The sequence below is a fragment of the Mauremys mutica genome, chromosome 14, assembly GCF_020497125.1.
Source record: "Mauremys mutica isolate MM-2020 ecotype Southern chromosome 14, ASM2049712v1, whole genome shotgun sequence".
Lineage (NCBI taxonomy): Eukaryota > Metazoa > Chordata > Testudines > Geoemydidae > Mauremys > Mauremys mutica.
The window spans coordinates 42,059,252-42,079,199 of record NC_059085.1 but is presented as its reverse complement, the minus strand read 5'-3'; the positions used below and the strand labels follow the sequence as shown (position 1 = coordinate 42,079,199).

Here is a 19,948-nt window from a genome sequence, read left to right as displayed (position 1 = left end):
ATACAGTGTTTTCTCCCTGCTTACACTTCCTGGAGAGGGTTTTTGCCTGGGAAAAAAAAAATCACAACAGGAAGCCTGGTTTCCGTATATGCTTCAGTTATTGACTCAGCAGTGAGCATACAACCAGGCAAATGCCAAGGGGGAAATGATACTTCTGTGAGGGCATTTCCATGGTTAGTCTTTCCTCAAGAGCTATCTGCTTACTCAACATATAGCAACACCCGGCAAACTGGTTCAACTCTCTACTATCAACTAGTCCTGGCTCTGGTCCAGTTAATATCCTGCAGGGATATCTGACAGCCAGCATTCAAAACTATGCTAACAGGCTACAAAAACTCTTAGCAGATTATGGACATTCCTGTTTCTCAGGTGTCCTTTAGCCCACGCTTTTTCAACAGCTACATCTCAACTATACCCGGCCTTTCTTTAAATGAAAGCCGTTCCTGTTATTGAGGCTGGTAGCCCATGTGACCTACCCTGCTGTGTTTTCAAGTGGATTTACACACATGCAAGACGCCATGTAGTCCATGGTGTTGTTGGCATGTAGGCAGTGAAGAGAAATAAAAGAAGCCAACTCTTAGCTGCTTCAAGAGGGTTTCTGACTCATTTCAGTCTGCTGCTGGCACGTGATGTGAAGAAAGATGGCCACAGCAGGGAAAGACTCTAGGTGCACAGTGACTGGTGAATGGAGAGGAAGCAATCAGAGACAGGGTAGTTTGCATGGGGTTTTAGGCATATTTGATCTAAGCTTCAGAGTGTCTTGCAGCTTTGTGTCTCAGAGATACCACGGAACGGGAACTACATGTCAGCATGAACCCTGACTATGCACTTTGATAGTAACGCCTCTCTCCAGTATACCACCCGCATAAGGTGCTCTGTGTCTATGAACTAGCTCTGTATCCTATACATGTGGACATTAATGTGTCCACTACTGAAACATCCAGCATGGCAATGCTTCTGTTCCACTAGCAAAAAACTTTCATGATTAGGGGGTTTGTTCCGCTCCAATGGAAATCTGTGTGCCAACTATTAATGCTCCATCTTGCTGCTTTGCTGCTGGGGATAGGGTGAAAGACAATCGAGGATGGCTCATATTTCTTGTTAAGCCATAATTCAGTTAACCAATTTATCAATCTGTGGATTCCTTCAGATTAGCCCTATTCAAAATGAAAAGCGCCTGGAAAGCAGAATGTACTTCATTTGCATTTACAGTGCATGGATCTTAACGTAGTACATGAGGTCCTCTACAGTATCTTTCAGTTTGTAGTACTGAATAAAATAGGATTTATTCATCAATATAAATGTTCAAGAAAATCTATTCTCCCCCTACCAAAGCGAAGCTCCTGCTGAGGCGGAACTCAGAGGTTGTTTAGAAGCACACAGCCAAGTGCCAGTATAACAACTCAGTTTAAGAAGTCTGTTCCAACTGATGCTGCACGAGGTTATTAAGGAACCAGGACAGAATTAACCAAATTGGAATTTGGCCAGGACATAAAAGGAAAAACCCCCCTTTTGCAAAAAAGCATCCTGAAATCTCAAGTAGCCAGGGCCTCAATTTTCTACCTGATCCGAAATATAAAACCTCTAAGTAAAGAAGCACCCTGGGAAGCCTCAATGTACAGATTAGAAGGCCCCTTCATTCTTTTTCAGTAAGGAATTGACTTCAGGTAGATTGTTATCAGGCACTCCAACCAATGTAAGAGTGCTTATACAAGGTGGCTGCTCAGATTTAACTAAATCAATTTCTAAGCCGAGTTAAATTAGGACAGCTGTCCAGAGAAGACAAGGCCTGAGAAACAGGTGAACCTAAGTCAGACAAGGTGGGGGAAATAACATCTTTTTTTGGCAGTGAGCGACAAGCTTTTGAGCTTACATAGAGCTCATCTTCGAGTCTTGGCCCTGGTCTATACTGCAGACTTAGGTGGGTCTAACTACATCGCTCGGGGCTAGCCTGCACCGCTGTAGCATGTAGTGAAGATGCTATCTACACCAACAGGAGAAGTTCTCCTGTTGGCATAGGGACTCCACCTCCCTGAGAGGGGGCAGCTGTGTCGATTGGAGAAGCCCTCCCATGGACATAGCGCTTTCTACACCAGGGGTTAGGTTGCCATAACTACATCGCTCAGGGTGTGGATTTTTCATGCCCCTGAGCGATGTAGTTATACTGACATAAGTTGGTAGCGTAAACCAAGCCTCGGGGGTGATACGGTGTTTGTGTCTTTTATCATTTTTCAGTCTGAGTTCAATCGAGTGCATAGCGATTGTCTGGTTTCACCCACCTAGTTGCTATTGGGGCATTTAGTGCACTGGATGAGGTACACCACAAGTTGTGATAGATATGTGTAGGACTCACAGATCTTGAAAGGTGTTGTGTGGAGTGTGTGTGTGTTAGTCACTGTAGCAGTGGAGATATGCCTGCAGGTTTTGCAGCTGTTGTTCTGGCAGTGTCTGGTGGCAATTTGAGCTGGTGTGTCCTGGTCTGTGGGGAGCTTGCTTGTGATGATGAGCTTGGAGAGGTTGGGGGCTTGTTTGAAGGCCAGAAGAGGGGGCTAAGGGAAGATTTCTTTCAGGATGGGGTCTTCATCGAGTATGGGTTGAAGTAGTTTGATGATACCCCGTATGGGTTCCAGCGTGTGTGCGCGGGGGGAGGTGCCAACTATGGGTGTGCGGTTGGAGGAGGTTTTATTTCTGCATTGAAGCACATTCTCTTAGGATATTTGGGTGGCCTGTTGCATGATGCGATCAACTTCTTTGGTGAAGTGTCCCTGTTTGGTGAAGGCGGTTTTGAGTGTGTTAAGGTGTATCTCGGACTTTCTCCTTGGAGTGCCTGGCTGTAGATAACCGATCTCTTGGTGTGTTTAGGGTAGTTACTGGATCTATGAAAGCAGATGTGGTGATCGTGGGTTTCTTGTATGTAGTTGTCTGTAGAGTTCCATTGTTGAAGTGGATCGTGGTGTCCAGGAAGTTGATGCTGGTGTGGCAGTGTTCCAGAGAGTTGAATGTAGGGGCGGTGGTCGTTGAATTTATGGCGGAAATCTATGCGGGAGTTTAGGTTGTTGGTCCAGAGGATGAAAATATCATTGATGTCTCTCAGGTATATCATTAGTTTTGTGGAGCATTTGTGAACCTAAGTAGCAGTCAGGGTCACCTGTTTGGAGTTCACCGCCCAGCTGCATTCAGAGAGCTAAATAACAATAGGGAACAAACCTGCACTGCCTGGGGGATGGACTAGAACCAGATGTCTTAATAGGTTTTTCCCAGCTCTAATTTCTATTAATCCCTAAAGTGAGTAGATGTCAGCTGTAGAAACCGGAAGAGACATTAATTTGGAATTTCAAATTGTGGTGATCAAGAAAAGGAATCAGGCTGAGCTTGGCTTTGCCAGGGAAAGAACAGGGAATAAAGCTAACTATGCTGGAAATGCAGTCAGACTGTAGATCACCACTGCACACAGCTTAATCGGCAGCTATCGAGCAATCCACTGCTAGGACTTTGTCATTTCATTCCACGAGGAAATTAAAAGAGGAAGTCTGACCTCATACCAAGTTCTCCTCTCAGTGTATTTATGCAAATTACCATAAGCATTTCTAATCTATGGCCAGGAAAATAACCTTAGAGAAAGTGCTTCCTTCCCCTCCCTCACATGTGACGACAGTCTACCACAGGTAATGCAATCTTATCACACAGAGTGATGTCAGTGCAGCTTCAGGGCTATTGTTCTGAAGTGTACCTATATTTTCATTTTTGAAAGAGGAAACTCCATCTTTATTATTTGAAAAGAATTATTTTCTAGCAGGAAGGTAAACTTTTGAAGTGGCATTGACATCAGCACACATTCTCCAGCAATGTACAATGGAATTTTACAGCAGGAAATAAAAACAAAGGACTGTTTGGAAGTATTTGTCTGAACAGCCATTAAGATTTAGTAACTTAAAAAAAATATATAAAATTAAGCTCTGTATATATGTGTATTACCCGATTTTCAAGTCTCTTAGTATGCTATGGGAGATTAATGACTTCAAATTTGGTGATTTGCATGTGCAATTACCCAGTTCGGGCACAGGTGTGAAAGTCTGGTCCTTGCAGTGCTATCAATTATAAATGTTAATGTGCCATTGAAATGGATGAGGACAGCTTGCATCTCTTGGAGCATTTCAGGCCAAGACAGAACTACATTCATCATGTTTAGAAGCTTTTCTTCAAAACCACAAAGGACAAACTTTAAAATTCAATAAAGCAGATGCTTTCATTCTGTAGAATCTGAATCTCTCACCAAGACTGGCATAAATATGTCTAGGAAACAGGACCTGTTTTGCAGGCTGAGTATTTGACATGTTATAGCTACAGCCTTCTCTGTTGCGGGGGTACAAGTGAAAGTGTCTAGTCACTCTGCCTCATTCTTTACAGTAATTTTATCAGAGCGGCACACATTCTTTCTAGTAATTCCAGCTTTGAACAACTACTAAGAGAAGAATGTACTCCCTTAGGTCCACATTCAAGTCATACAAGTTACTTGCTGATCCCAGCTTATGTTCACAAAATCTTTCTTTTTTTTGTGAAAGTGGTGGACAAGCCTGCATAAGTAGGAAGGCTTTACAGGGATGCTAAACTTTAACAAAAGCTACAGTCAATATAAGCGTTTTAACTGAAACCTTTAAACAGTTTCATTAATTCTAAAAAAAATTTCTCTGCAGCAACATTGCAGCAGTGTGCTAGTGCACGAACTTGACCATGAGGCAGACTTAATAAAACTGACACTGACTAGCCGGTTTTCCGTGCCTAGGCTAAATTATAAAGTGTCAGAGAAAACAAACAGGAACAAGGACACATTTTATAAATTATCATTAATATTTTACATTTGTCAAAAATGTGAGATTTTTAAAATGGAGTGATTAGAAGTTTTTAATCTAGCAGTGCTTTAACACGGCAGCTAAGATTACTCATAAAACAAAAAGGAACGTTAGATGCAAACAGCAGCCAGTCACACAATTTTGTATTTTAGGATAAAATCCTATTACTGACTACAATAAAATATTGTACTGCATTTCTGAGATAATACCAGCTGTTATAATACACAGTATCTACCCAGAAAGGACACAAAAGCAATTGAAATCAAACAGCAATACAGTTGGTTAACCAAGACCTATTAGGAAAGATGACACTGATCGAGGAGCACTGAAAATTATGAACCCTTCTTGTTGAATGTCAGCTCTGACAGGTTGCAACGGCATATGTCTCACAATCCTGAATCACACTCAGTTTGCATTGCTTTATTTTGAACCACTCCCTTCCGGGATCAGCCCTATTCGAACACTTTCCAGTTTGCAAACTGTGGGTGACCAGATGCAACTGCACTGGTTGGTTCTAAACGCAGAAAGTTATACTATTCTCCAATGCACCCACCACAGAGAGTAACCTTCACGATACAAGTTATTTTCATCTTGAATCACAAACTAGCTCAAGATTTCCATAAATGTACAAATACATTTGTATTTTTGGGGGGTGATAACTGATACTGAAAAAAAACTCAGGGATTTTTTTTGGAGGGGGTGGTGTGGGAAGCTGGGTGGAGGATTTAATTTTTGGCCCTGCAGTACTGAGAAAATTGATATGAAAAGCAAAAGGACACCAGGAGAAATCTATGGCCAGCAGCATTAAGGACAATAAGGAGTTTTTAAAGATACTAGGAACTAAAATAATCCTGACAATGGTATTGGGTCATTACTAGATGGAAATGGTAGAATCATCATAATGCAGAGAAGGCAAAAGTGTTCAATAAATATTTCTATTCTGTATTTGGAAAAAGCAGATGATAGAGTCATGCCATATATGATGACATTCTTTCCAGTCCACTAGTGTCTCAGTAGAATATTAAACAGCAGCTACAAAAAAGTTAAACATTTTAAAATCAGCAGGTCCAGATAACTTGCATCCAAGAGTTTTAAAAGAGCTGGCTGAGGAGCTTGCTGGACTGTTGATGTTGATTTTCAGTAAGTCTGGAACTGGGAGAAGTTCCAGAAGACTGGAAGAAAGCTAATAATTTAAAAGAGTGAATGAGATAAGCCTGTATAATTATAGGCCTGTCAGCCTGATGTTGATCCTGGGAAAGATAACGGAGCAGCTGATACAGAACTTGATTAATAAAGGATTAAAGAAGGGTAATATAATTAATGCCAGTCAACATGGGTTGTGGAAAATGAATTTTGTCAAACTAACTTGATTTTTTTTTTTTTTTACGAGACTACAAGTTTGGTTGATTAAAGGTAACAGTGCTGATACTTCTGTAAGACATTTGACTTGATAGTGGATGACATTTTAATTAAAAAAATAGAAAGACAAAATGAACATGACACTCATTACATGGATTAAAAGTTGGCTAACTGACTGGTCTCAACATGTAATTGTAAATGGGGAATCATCATTGAACAGGTATTTCTACTGGGGTCCCGCAGTGATTGGTTCTTGGCCATACTCTGTTTAACATTTATATTAATGAGTTGAAAGAAAACATAAAATCACTGCTCAAGTTTGCAGATGACACGAAAACTGGAGGACTGGTAAACAATGAAGAGGACAAGTCACTGGTCCAGCATGATCTGGATGGCTTGGTAAGACTGGCTCAATCAAACAGTATATGTTTTAATACAGTTAAATGTAAATGTCTACATCTGGGAACAAAGAATGTAGGCCATGCTCACAGGGTGAGGGACTCTATCCTGGGAAGCAGTGACTCTAACAAAGATTTGGGAGTTGTGTTGGATAATCAGCTGAACATGAGTCCCAGAGTGACATGCTATGGCCAAAAGAGCTATGGCAATCTTTGGATGCATCCGCTGCTGGAATCCTGTGTCCAGTTCTGGTGCCCACAATTCAAGCAGGATGTTGATAAATTGGAGAGGGGTCAGAGAAGAGCCATGAGAATGATTAAAGCATTAGAAAACCTGCCTTATAGTGATAAAGCTCCTTAAGTCTATCTATCAGAGAGGTAGCCGTGTTAGTCTGGATCTGTAAAAGCAGCAAAGAGTCCTGTGGCACCTTATAGACTAACAGACGTTTTGCATGCATCCGACAAAGTGGGTATTCACCCACGAAAGCTCATGCTCCAAAACGTCTCTTAGTCTATAAGGTGCCACAGGACTCTTTGCTGCTTTTAAGTCTATCTATTAAGCTTAACAAAGAGGAGGCTAAGGGGTGACTTTTGATTACAATCTACAAGTACTTATGGGGGGAACAAATATTTAACAATAGGTTCTTGAATCTAGCAGAGGAAGGTCTAACATGATCCAATGGCTGGAAGTTGACGCTAGACAAATTCAGACTGGAAATAAGGTGTAAATATTTTAATGGTGAGAATTATTAACCACTGGAACAATTTACCAAGGGTCATGGGAGATTCTCCATCAGTGGCAACTTTTAAATCAATTTAAGAAAAACACTTAATTGCTCTGCTCTAGGAATTATTTTGGGGCAGTTCTCTGACCTGTGCTGTACAGGAGATCAGACTGGATGATCACAATAGCCCCTTCTGGTGCCTTGGACTCTAAGAGGACATCATTCAATATTCGCTTTTACTATCCGTTTTAGAAAAAATCCCCGGTGGTGAAGACTGATGTAACGATTCTCAGCAGCATCTCCATTCACAACTACTACCTTACTGCGAGGGGGCCACTGCACCAGACTCCAATATACTTGAAGTGTCATATTTGTTTTTACATTTCTGGCTGTTTGATCTTCAAATCCTCTTCCATCCCTCTCAATTTCCATCTTACATTCTGCTGGTCATAGTTTCTGTTCTGTTCTATTGGCTTCCTTTAGGGAAACTCCTGTGTTAACGCACTGAATGCCATTTACTAGTAATTATAGTTGTCCTTGGTACACCTATGGAAAAGATCCTTACTATTTCAATAGTTGCATCATGCTTTCTGGCATGGTCTCTGTGGAACTGGGCTTTCTGAGCTCTTTAGTCACTAATGAGCCAAGGAGAATTATTCACGTTCCAGCTGGAAATGGGAATCTGTTTATTATGCAATGTCCGGCTTCACAGCTGCGGTGCCTGCCAGAGATCTACCTGATGATTACTTGCATGAGGAATTTCACACGAACCTAGAACGCCAATAGTCTTCCACATCAAAAAGCCACATGACAGAGGGAGGCATTGAATATCAGCAGCCAAGAACTATGAAAGAGGCTGGAATTGCCAACAGGTTGTGATTTAACACATTAGGGAAAGCACAAGAGTCTATAAATAAACTAAGAGGGCAGAATTACTTCCCCTATGAGGGAGAGGCATTCAGGTTAAAGATGAAGCAATTGCTAAGATGTTACATATTAAACTTTGTAAATGGTTTATTCATAGAATGGTAAAATTAGAAATCAGTTCTATAAATAGCACTGAGTTATTTGTATGTAATGGAGGTAGGGAGTTGGTGAATTCTTATTGTGGCAGTATCACTAGGCACGAGGTAGAGTTTAAAGGGCTGGCAAAAATGTGTCAATTGAGCAAATTTATATAAATATGTTTCAGATTAGAACCACACTTTAAATGTGTGTTGCAAACAGCAGTACACTGTAGCAATGTCCACAGGGGCTGTTATGTTACTGCACCGCAAGCTGGTGTGCTGTAGTCACACACTGGCCTGCCAAGCAGTAATCGTCTGTGTAAACAATCCCTAGGATTTAAACGGCAGCTTCCTTTATTTTATTTGGTTTCCTGCCTTTCTCTTTCTACTTCCAATAAACCCAAACCCTTGTAAATGTAACAGAGCTAGTGGCTCAAGAGTAGAGTCCAAACAGCAGAAACTGGGGATCTGACTGCTTACATAAGAGTACTTCTAACATGCAGGAGTCTTCAATTGGAGCATCATCTCCATTGGAAACAAGATAAAGAGATTCTCAGACACCACCTTACTGTTAAATATTCCTATTGCTTCACTCCAAATACGTTACCTTATAAAACAGTTACCACCCTTCATTTGACGGTTTATGTCAGATTTTAAAGCATTAAATTTTACATCTATACTATGTGCAACAATGTAAACAGCACAATAACCACTTCATTTCTAGCATTAGGGGAGGTGATTTGTTTTTTGGATTTAAACCAACCTACAAACAAAGCCAACACAAGTTCCTGTTTGGTTTCCCCCATAACTTCTGGTAGAACCTTTGCTTGACCTTTATCTATGTATTTCTTGTAATTACTGGCTGAGACAGGAGTGGGTCTGGACGAATAGATTTGTCAATCAACAGTTCCTAGAAATAGATATTGAGCCAAAAGCAATCAGATTATTGGAACCCTTTGGATCAGTGTGCTTTGTACCAGATGAAAATAAGGCCAGGAACACCCTCAGCTTCCCCTGCTGTCTTTCTTTATTTATCAAATACAGACCTATCTTCTGGTTTAAGGAGTCAATATGTAGTTCACAGATCACTGTGAACCAGGAGAGGTTGTTCGCTGGGAAAAACTGAATCCATAAAGTGTGTAAAGATCAAGAAGAGTACCACAAGACCATGAGCCTAACCTTCCTGCTATGGTGATAGTGTCCACTATGCAGACCCATGAACGGTTTTGAGGTGGCGGTTAATTGAACTGAAGGTTGGTGAAGAGTGCCAGAGTTATCTCCTGCAAGTCCTTGGTGAAAGTTTCTCCATGCTGTCCTACCCCTGATTTGGGGCAAAACTACCTCTAGCGCCACAGAAGGTAGTTTAGTCTCCATGGCACCATTCAGCCTGTGTCTCACATCTGTGCCCGTGGGCACGGTCATTAGATCAGTCATGACAAACAAGACCAACACTGGCATTTTGGAAGAGAGGTAATCAACTTGTATCATGAGTCAAACAATTATAGATGACAAGATCTTTGCCATCACTGACCTAGTGCAAATGTGAACCAGCAGCCTAAGATGAACGAGTGGCAACTGAGGTAATTAAACTGCATATTTATATTCACTACTTCTAACATCTGTGTTTTAACTGCAGTTTTTTACATTAATATAACCATATTGATAAGACACTTGAACACTTAGTATTTATTAGGGATAGTAGAAAGATTCTTAATAAAATGTTTTCCTGTTGGAAAATGGGATTTCATTTAAAAATACATCAACATTTTCTAGCAGAAAAACCTAAAAGTGTTTCATTTTGGGTTGGGTCGACATTAATCTCTGCACCTACTTGAATCACAGCAGAACTATGTGGGAGTTGTAGTTCTGGGTCACTCATGGTCTCTATTCACCCCTAGAGTCCCAGCTCCTCAGATGGACTAACTCTCCCATGATGCACTGCAGTCTCTATGACTGAGGCACCCTTGATATTTTATTTTTTCCGACATAGGATGAAAACAGGTGTTGCAATATCAGAATTTCCCAAGGGATGAAAATTCCATCCCCCCCCCAACCGATCAACTCTAATATTTACATAGTGCTTTACAGTTAATCCAAACCCACTTGAGTTATTGTAAGCAGTAATTTAGTTGACAGATTGGGAAACAGGAACATAGGAATTCCCATGCAGGATCTAGTACTCTGTCTCTGACTGTGGCTAGCACTAGAGGTTTCAGAGGAAGGTGCAAGAAACCCTGCAACTGGCAGATCTGAGTAACCAGCCCCTCCCCACAGGGAAATCTCATCCTAATTCATAACGGAGATTGGATTAATCCCTGAAAATTGAGGCTTTACATGTCTTCCAATCCCCTTTTTGTTTTTAGTATTAACTAGAATACTGGATATTTTTGTTGTTTTTAAAAATGCCCAATCCATCCTGGATTCTTGCCAAGAGTCATTTGCCAAGGCCACAGAAGGAGCCGATGTCAATGCTTCCATGTCCTGTGCTCAGCCAGCTAGACTTCTGAGAGGCACATTAAACTCAGTTACCGTGGCTCTGGACTCCACAGCTCTACGCAGTATAGGTACATCCCAAAGACACCTTGAACACTTCCACCCAGAAGTTCTCTTCTCTATGCACAGCCTGCAATGGTGAATGCCCTTGAAGCTCTAATCGGAGCTAAAGCAACATCTATTTGCTGGCTGGCAAAGCATATTCCCCCTATGGTCAGTGCACATCCCTTGGAACTACTGCTTTTCCTACTTAGGGCAGCAGACAACAGAGCTCCGAAGAACATACATCCTCTCTCCCTGCTTGGTGCATCTCTGGTTAATCCACAGTACCAAACAAAACCAAGCATCAATAAAGGAGCACATACCTTGGCGGCTGCGGTGACTTAGGTTTTGGTTTTTCTTTTTCCTTTTCACGTTCCCTCTCTCTGTCCCGGTCTCGATCTCTGTCCCGGTCTCTGTGCTGTCTGTCTTTTTCATCTCTCTTCACTCGCTCCCTCTCTCTCTCCCACTCTTCTTTCCTTCGCTGGCGTTCCTTGTCACGCTCCCGTTCCCTCTCTCGTTCTCTCTCTCTCTGTCGTCGCTCCCGCTCCCGTTCTCTCTCTCGTTCCCGCTCCCGTTCCCGCTGTCGGTTCTCTCTTTCCCTTTCCCGTTCTCTCTCTCTTTCCTTGTATAAATAAAACAAAACAAGACAAGACACTTTTACATCACTTCCATGGTTACATCTCACTAATGAAAGTGTGAGGTTTTAAAGTCTCAAATTGGAAACAATTATACTAGCTCGCCAAAGTTACAGCAGGGCATCAGGGGGACAACTGGAGTTTGTGTTTGCCATAATGTTTCAAAATTACTTAGGAGCTGTATAAAGACATAAAACACAGCATCAGGTTCATCTAACTTCACTAAAGGCAACAGAGCCATCAATGATGAACATGGTCAATTATCTAGAAGGCTTCCCTTGAGAAGAAAGTAATATGCATGGAGCTGTTCACCTATCTTAGGGAGAAGGTCACACTGCCTCACATTGCTACTTTGTCCCATTAGCAATTCCTGAATTTTGCAAATGAGCATAATATAAAAAAATGGGATGATACAGTATTAAAAATTGCACTAAGGACTGGCCACTTTACTAATCTGAACATCACAGAACTCTTAAAAAGTGTTATTTAAGTTTACAGGAAAAAAACAGCTACTGCTGTTCTTTTGTATAACAAATACAGCTGAAAATCTTAGCATCGGGCAAAATTAGTTCTCATTACCAATGTGTCCCAAGGCACTGCAGTCTGTGACCTGGCAACAGGTGCCAATATAGCCTTTGGAATACAGAACAGAAATAAGAATGTTTTCAATGAAAAAACTCTGACCTTTCATTCTATAAGCAAGTCGGCTGCAACAACGTAACAAGGAGATTCCCCTTGGATTCTAGCGGCAGACCAGTCAAAGCTGCTGCCTCCCTCATCTCAATGCAAAGTGACCACTGTCACTGCAAAGCCCAATTATAGTAACGGGTATTACGTTTCTTAAATACCCATTTATCCTGGTGAGTCTCTACTTGTGTACATAACACACATGCCCAAATCCATCCATCTCTTTCTGTCCCAGCGGACAATGCTCTTGCAGACTGGCCTTCATTCAAATCCCTCCCTTAGACTCACTTCTTTGCAAGGTCCACAAACACTACCTCCATCTGTCAAATGCCTTCTCCACCCCCAGAGGTAAGTGACAAAGGATACCAAACTAACTCCTTCAGCTGGGTTGTGCCACTAAGTTCTTCTGCCTTATCTAAAAGAGAGTGTGAACTCAGCAGGACAGGGACAGTATTTTTGTCTTGTTCAGTGCTCTGCACATTACCAGAACTTAAATAAATAATTAATGATTGAATCGTTTCAGAGATTAAGGAAAAGTGTTGTCTACACAGTATGCCAAAAGAGGAAAAAAAAAATCTAATGCCAACATATGTCCTATATGGTAATTGAAAACAAATGTATGTGAAGGACCTGGAGGAAGAGAGAGTGCAAAGCTTAGGAAAGGGTGCATGTTACCGTACTTACTCTGTAGTTACGATATGGGTCGGGATCTGTGTATTGCACCCTAAAGTTCTCATATTGCCCACCACGCCAGAACCGTTCTATTTCATAATCATAATAGGGATCTGTATAGGAATCAAGCCTATATTGAGAAAGGGGAGAAGATTAAACAGGAAAATATCATTTGCACATTAGGAAAATTGTTGCATTTATAAATGAAAATGCTAAGCATATTGACAGGGAAAAATATTCAGAGATTAATTACTGTATAAAATGGTTCACATACGTATCTGGGGAGAGGTTCAGAAAGCCTCTAAATATTACAATAAAACAAAACTTAGAAAAGCACGTTCTCATAATTCTGCTCTCAGTTCAACTGGGGTGAATCTAGAGTAACTTCATTTGATTTCTACAGAGGCTACTTCGTATATATTTATGTTGGTGTAACAGAGCACAATTCCCCCCCATCCATTTAGAGTTTAGCATATTTTCTCCCCAGTGCACAAGTGCAGCTCCCATCAAGGGAGGTTACCCATGGACATGGAAAGTAGGGCAGACCCTGGAGTCTCCTACCGCTGTGTCCGCAGAGGTGATGTGTATATGACACTTGTGAATGTACCAGGAACAAGTATGTTGGCAGAGCTTTCTAGTGAGAGAAAAATATGCCACATGCAGACACTTTCCTTATGGGGCGAAGAGTCTAAAAGACACCAGTCCTCTAGTATGCAAAGCTTCCTCTGTTAGAACAGCTTTACTAATACTATCTGGTATCTTTATGGCATGTACCCAATAATAACTAATCCTTGCAAATCAGATGGCAGGTAGCAAGTATTATACTCATTTTACAGATGAGAAAATGAGTAAAGAGTTTACTCCAGGGGGAATTCTGCGCCACCGTGTACACGCAGAATTCATGTTCCCCAGCAAATTCTTTTTTCTTTTCAGAAAACACATTCTGCCGGGGAGGTGCTGCAATTACACCTTTCACATACCAGGAGCTGCTGTTGCACCAGAAGAGGGCAGCTGACTCAGGGCTAGAGCAGCCAGCCATGGAGCGAGAGGAAGAGAGGCTGCTTTCCTTACGGTACCCTGTCCGCAAGGCCAGATGAGGCGGCAAAGGATATGGGGTGGGGGGGGGGAAGACGGACAGCACAGGGCACACGGGGCTGCTGGGGGTCATATACACTGGAGTTCAGAAGGGAGTGGGGGAGACAGATTGGGGCAGCGTCACAGGAGCTAGTGGGGTGACAGGGACTGAACAGGAGTGGAGGTGCATGGTCACATAGTAAAAGGTGGGAGAGGAGTGGCTGAGTAAGAGTGCATGGGAACGGGGCAGATGTGCCTGACTGAATGGGAGAGGCTAGGGGTCAGCATGGGGGAGGCTCCGCAACTCCCTAACAATTCCTCCTCCTCCCTCCGTGGAAAAAAAAACCCGTTCCATACTTCTCCCAGCCACACCCAACAACCCTCCAGGTTCACTCCCAGACTCCGGCCCAGCAATTACTTCCCTTTCCCTCAACTTCTCCGTTACCCCGACTCCCCCAGCCTTTGCACTGCTTCTGGGGGGTGTGCAGGAAATGCAGTTCTGTATTGTACTTTAAATGAATTACTACTAAAAGTTCTGTTATAATATGCCTAGTAAGGAATCTATTTGTCAAAAAATATTTCTTGAATCTTTTTTGCCGTTACAGACATACATGCTGGCAGATATTTCTCAATAAATTACAAAAATAATTGAAACGGACGTGATTATATTGTGTTATTTTCGCAAATAAGATATGCAGAATTTTAAAATATTATGCACCGAATTTTAAATTTTTTAGTGCTGAATTCCTCCCCGGCGTAAGGGTTCAAGTAACTTCCAAGGCCACAGGAGGAAGCGGCAAAGCCAAGATTAGAAATCAAGAGCTCTGTCTTCCAATCCCATACTCAGTTTAGTAGCCCGTACTGAAAGATAGGAAGGGTAACACTACCACCACCACCACCGACACCCCTCCGTAGTATATAAGTGGCCAAAAAGCTAGGGCAGAGTGAGATCTGAGTGCTATCCTGGGAGCCAAGTTATTATATGTATTTATTTCAACACTTCTACATATCTTAAGATTTCCACATTTCTGCTTGAAGATGCTGATGACATTTTTATATATATATATATATTATACATATATACATATATATACAGAGAGAGAGAGAGAGAGATACACCTATCTCCTAGAACTGGAAGGGACCCTGAAAGGTCATTGAGTCCAGCCCCCTGTCTTCACTAGCAGGACCAAGTACTGATTTTGCCCCAGATCCCTAAGTGCCCCCCTCAAGCACTGAACTCACAACCCTGGGTTTAGTAGGCCAATGCTCAAACCACTGAGCTATCCCTCCCCCCCAAACCTATAATACAGCTCCAAATTACAGGTACCAGGTACTGAATTCAGTTCTAGATTCTTGCACCGCTAGCAGAGAACAGGTTCAGTGACTCATGGTTTTCAGGAACAAAAACAGAAAGGTATTTTAAACTATATCAAAGGAGAAATTGACTTTTCAACCCAGCCCCACCCCAATGTTCTCCACTCCCTTCCCTGTAAGGTATTTATGTAAATTTGTATTTATAGAAACATACACCACTGTTTTGCCTTCTAGGTGTATTTATAAAATTAAGGACATAACTTCAAATTTTATAATCTGCTACCAACAACTGGCAGCATCCAAAAATAAAAATATATACAAACAATTGATCAGCTGCAGCCAACTTTGTGACAATTGTCTGTAGCCTAAGAAATTTGAAAAAGTGAAACAGAAAAAAATTAAAGGAACATTTTAATTTTCTTACAGAAAATGTTGGGACAGTACTGAAATCAGAAAAAACTACTTACCCATAGTTAACATTTTCTTTGACGTCCACCTCCCTATAATTTTTTAAAAGAGAAAAAAAATCATGAACTATTTAGCCATCTTTGTATGTCACAAAACAATCAAGCTATCAATGTTATGATCTAAATAGTCAATAGTTAGGACGTGCTGCAATATGTTACTTGGTTCTTGCAATGATTAAGGGCTTACAAATTGCTGACATTTTCCAACTTAAATTTAATGGCTCAACATACAAAGCTTGCTAAGGAGAAAGTTATTTCTTATATCAATCTGGTTACACAGAACTGTTCCTCTGGAATTTCCTGAATGAACTGGATGATCACTTTTTCAGGACTCAATTCATACTAGATTTATAAATTCTGTTCAACTCTGCTGCACACAAGTAAAAGGTTAAACTGACTGTTTAAGGAGAGTACAAGTGCCTAGCAAAATGGGGCACTTGATGGAATCTCTGCTGAGTACTACTGCAATACTGTAAAACAACAACCTGAATACTTGTAGATTTAAGAAGATAGGTTTTACACAATGTTAAAACCCAGGCTGAAGTTATCAATCCAGGCTTTGTCTACTTAGATATTTAAGAATCTGTAATACCTGCATTGTAGTAACCTGTTAATAATGTTAGGGACAACATGTACTGGTTACATCTGAAAGTTTTTCAGAATCAAATAGGGGGGCATGAATCAGTGTTCATGTTGTGCTTCCTGTCAGTACCCGTCCCGGGCCAGGGAAGCTAACGATCCAACCAGCGGACCAAATTTGGTGTTGAATCCTGGTCATATGCCACTTGAGGAACTTTGCAGATATGCTAAGGTGAGAATCAAATAAAATCAGGTTACAGAATGACTGATGTTAGCTTTTACTGTATATAGGGAGTTACTGTTCTGCAACTACCTACAAAATTGGGTGCATGGTACCTCTCACGGTGAAAATGTGGAAAAGGAATTATGTTGAATTCCAGGGCAAATCTGCGCCTACCAACCAACCAGTTTCATTTGCCCCTCTTACGTTTTCATTTCCTCCACAGTCAAACTAGCTGGGACCAAGCCTTGCCAAATGCATGCTTATACTGTGAGCAGGAATGAGTGTGTGTGTGTGTATGGACGTACACACACCAGGGCTTACCCTTTAGTTCCTGCAGAACTTATACGTTAATTTTTTTAAATGATTTTCTAGCCCATATGAATTAAAAAAAAACAGAAAACCAACTCCTAAAGGTGATTGGTGTCATATTGCCTGCTAGAGTCTACAGCCAGCCAACCACACTGGAGAGCCGTGAACTGCTTCCAGTCCCCAAAGCAGGGTGCTGACTGATGCTTCCATCACTCCCACTTAGTTTTACCTCACAAAAATCCTGCAGGAATGATGTTTCAGACATTTCCCATTGCCCAGAATCTTCCCACTCTGCAAGTCCTGACTGCATGTAGGTTAAGTCTTCTGGTTGGTGACCTATCAAATGATTAATCAAGGGCTGGCTAAGATGTCAGAGGCTAATCTAGTGCCATGCCGACCATGATTGCTGCCCTTAGACGTACAGTGTAAGCATTAACCCTGTCAAGATGGCATCACTGCTGCTCTGATGATGCAGGGTATTGGTGTGTGTATACACACGTTATTAAACTTTTTAGTGTATGCTTGAGTTGTGTAAATACCAAAGGAACACAAATCACTAGCTCAAATTAACATGACAAATGCAGTACGCAACTAGACAATCAAATTGGCACACTAGGCTCTGAAGAAACAAGAGAAAGTACTCTGAAGGAATAAAGCTAAAAAAAGCATAGAAGGAAAACTGGTTTTGAACCAGGACCAACTGAGGCATGCCAAGTAACAGTGGAGCCTATGGGTTTTGCTGGCATGCTTCTGATGTTGTTACACAAAGTGGCTAATCTTCAGAGCAAAAGATTAACTGCAAACCTTTCTACACAACTGGTTAACTGCAAACCTTTCTACACAACTGGAGCGAAAGGTTAACTGCAAACAGCCATGCGGGGATTCCTTCCCACTCATCCACCCCAAACAGCAAGGATGCAAGCACAAAGCCACATCTTACGCTGAATCTCGGACATCTCTAGTGATGCGATAATTCCAGTCCCGGAAAAATTCATTTTCTTTGTCAAATTCACGTTCATCTTCTCCAATGGTCACCGTAAACCGCTTCTCCTCAAAATCAGGCTCTTGTTCTTTTCTCATTGTTGCCTTTTTTAATACCTGTCACAAGGCACAATAAAAGGCTTTTTAAGGAAGCAACAAGTTTGAGGCATGGAGGGCAAAGTTCAGCTTACTAATGGCACATCAGCCCTAGTGAGGGACCTGCTTCCTAATTAACCTGTCCCTCTCCTGTTCAATTCTCACAAACAGTTAGGGTTTGGATATCTACTTGAAACAAAACATGTAATATTTCACTATCCTGTTAGCTCACAAAGATGAATCAGACAGCCAAATTGGTGGGATCACTAAAAGGCTCTCAAGAAAGTTAAACCCACATCTTCGTAGCTGAACAAAACGGGGTTTACCCTGCAAGCACCACAGGAAACATCAGAGAGGCGATGGCACACTGTACCAGCTTGAAAACAGTTCTGCTGTATTGGCGGGTTGAATATGGTGTCCTTTGCCCTGCTTAGGAGCGATCTCCATTGGCTAGTGCTGATGGGAAAAAGAGAGCTGGAAACCAGCTCTTCTCGACCAAAGGATTGCCATGTTATACAACACGAAAGTGACTGTTGGGTTAAACACACAAAACAGACTCCCCCAAAGAAAAAAGGATAAAAAGTTACACATCCCCCAAGAGGTTCAAGGTTAGTATCACAGAAACATCTTACAAATCAGACCAAAAGTAGTGGCTATGCCCTCTGACTCTTCTTAACTGTCTCCACCGAGCAGAGAGAAGAGAGGACTGAAAGTCATTCCCAGAGGCTTTGACTATATTGTCCTTCTGCCACCAATGATACACATAGGCTGACTTTGAGTGAAAGACATTAGTGTATTTCTTAAAGAACACTTTACCTCTTTAGCATGCCGGAGTCCTCTCTCCCAGGCACTTTCTGTTGGAGGGTCCGGAGGGGGTGGGGGCAAAATTTCATCAACTACAGGCGCACCCTGTTAGAAAAATGAGAAGGAAAGGGGAAAAGACACAGGCTGAAAATTGTGCTTTGTGAATGTTTGCGACTATCCAGGCGAAACATCAGTAGGGCACTTGAAAAGTTATTGCCATTTACTAGAGGTTGTAAAAAGCGCCTTCTTAAAATTCATGCATCCCAGAAGAACATTTGATTTTGCTAAGTTAACGGCCCAAATGAAACAAATCCTTCGCCACCTGCAATGTATCTGCAGATCTAAACAAGCAAAAAACACAGAAGCCACAAATGCAAACCAATGTTTTCATACCCAGGGATTTGCTGGCATCAGTGGGTGAGGGCCAATGGGAGGAGCACCGTTGGGTGAGAAAGGGTCTGGTTTTGAGATCAAGGAGTAGTTCCCTTTGTCGTTCACACCAGGATGGATAAACCTACAGTTCATTCCCCAAGTACAGTGACCTGTGAAAAAGCACAGAAATCTCATTAAAGTACTGCACAGAACAGTCAAATACCTGGAAGCTCTGGTATCTTGTTCAGGTCCAGAACTATCTGAAGTCTTCCAGGAGAGAACATCTTTGATTTTCAGAGACATGACCTTTCTGCTTCCCACCTTGGTTCACAGTCACTTACTGTCAGGGCACCCAGCAAAGCCTTTTTGCCTGGGCTTTCCCTGAGAGATGAATTCAGTTGGGATCACGGGTGAGTGAAAACCCGAGACACTTACTCTGGTAGGGTGGGAGGGCTGTCTATGTGGGTTGTGATCCAGAGAGTTTTGTGTGCACTTTTAGAAGTAAAAAGTGCTTAGAGCATAGTTAGGAACTTTTATAGCTCAAAACTAAATAACCCAGCAAGAAGTTTAAAGGCCTCAATCTGAGTTACATACACAGGCCGGTGGTGGGGAAGAAAAATATAACCCAAGCTCCTCTAATAGCTCATTCTCCACAGAAGCAAGAGAAACATTCTCAGGGGGCCAGAGACAAAGTTTAACATCAGCTCCCCTGAAAGTCCACCTATGATGCCGCAGTGGGTTAGCTGAAGTTATCGTACCCATGGGGAACTCAGGTGTTTGTAATGGGGTATGGATATGGCCTGGTTCCAGGTCTGAATTTAGCTCAGGTTAGTAGGTAACAGAACTTGCTTTTCCGTTTAG

The 19,948-nt window shown here is 41.8% G+C and overlaps 1 protein-coding gene across 4 annotated transcripts in view; it reads right to left on the bottom strand.

Annotated features, from left to right (window-relative positions):
- The window catches only part of ZC3H18 (zinc finger CCCH-type containing 18), a 60,977-nt gene that overhangs the window by 19,243 nt on the left and 21,786 nt on the right, over positions 1-19,948 (bottom strand). For 3 of the 4 annotated variants that reach the window (XM_044987428.1, XM_044987429.1, XM_044987431.1), the window contains exons 4-9: positions 19,109-19,257; positions 18,728-18,820; positions 17,775-17,932; positions 15,724-15,756; positions 12,872-12,998; positions 11,198-11,496 (exon numbers count right to left, since the gene is read on the bottom strand). In XM_044987428.1, the coding sequence (XP_044843363.1) occupies positions 11,198-11,496; positions 12,872-12,998; positions 15,724-15,756; positions 17,775-17,932; positions 18,728-18,820; positions 19,109-19,257 (859 nt within the window). The remainder of the gene's footprint in view (positions 1-11,197; positions 11,497-12,871; positions 12,999-15,723; positions 15,757-17,774; positions 17,933-18,727; positions 18,821-19,108; positions 19,258-19,948) is intronic. The other variant, XM_044987430.1, reaches the window with a different exon arrangement.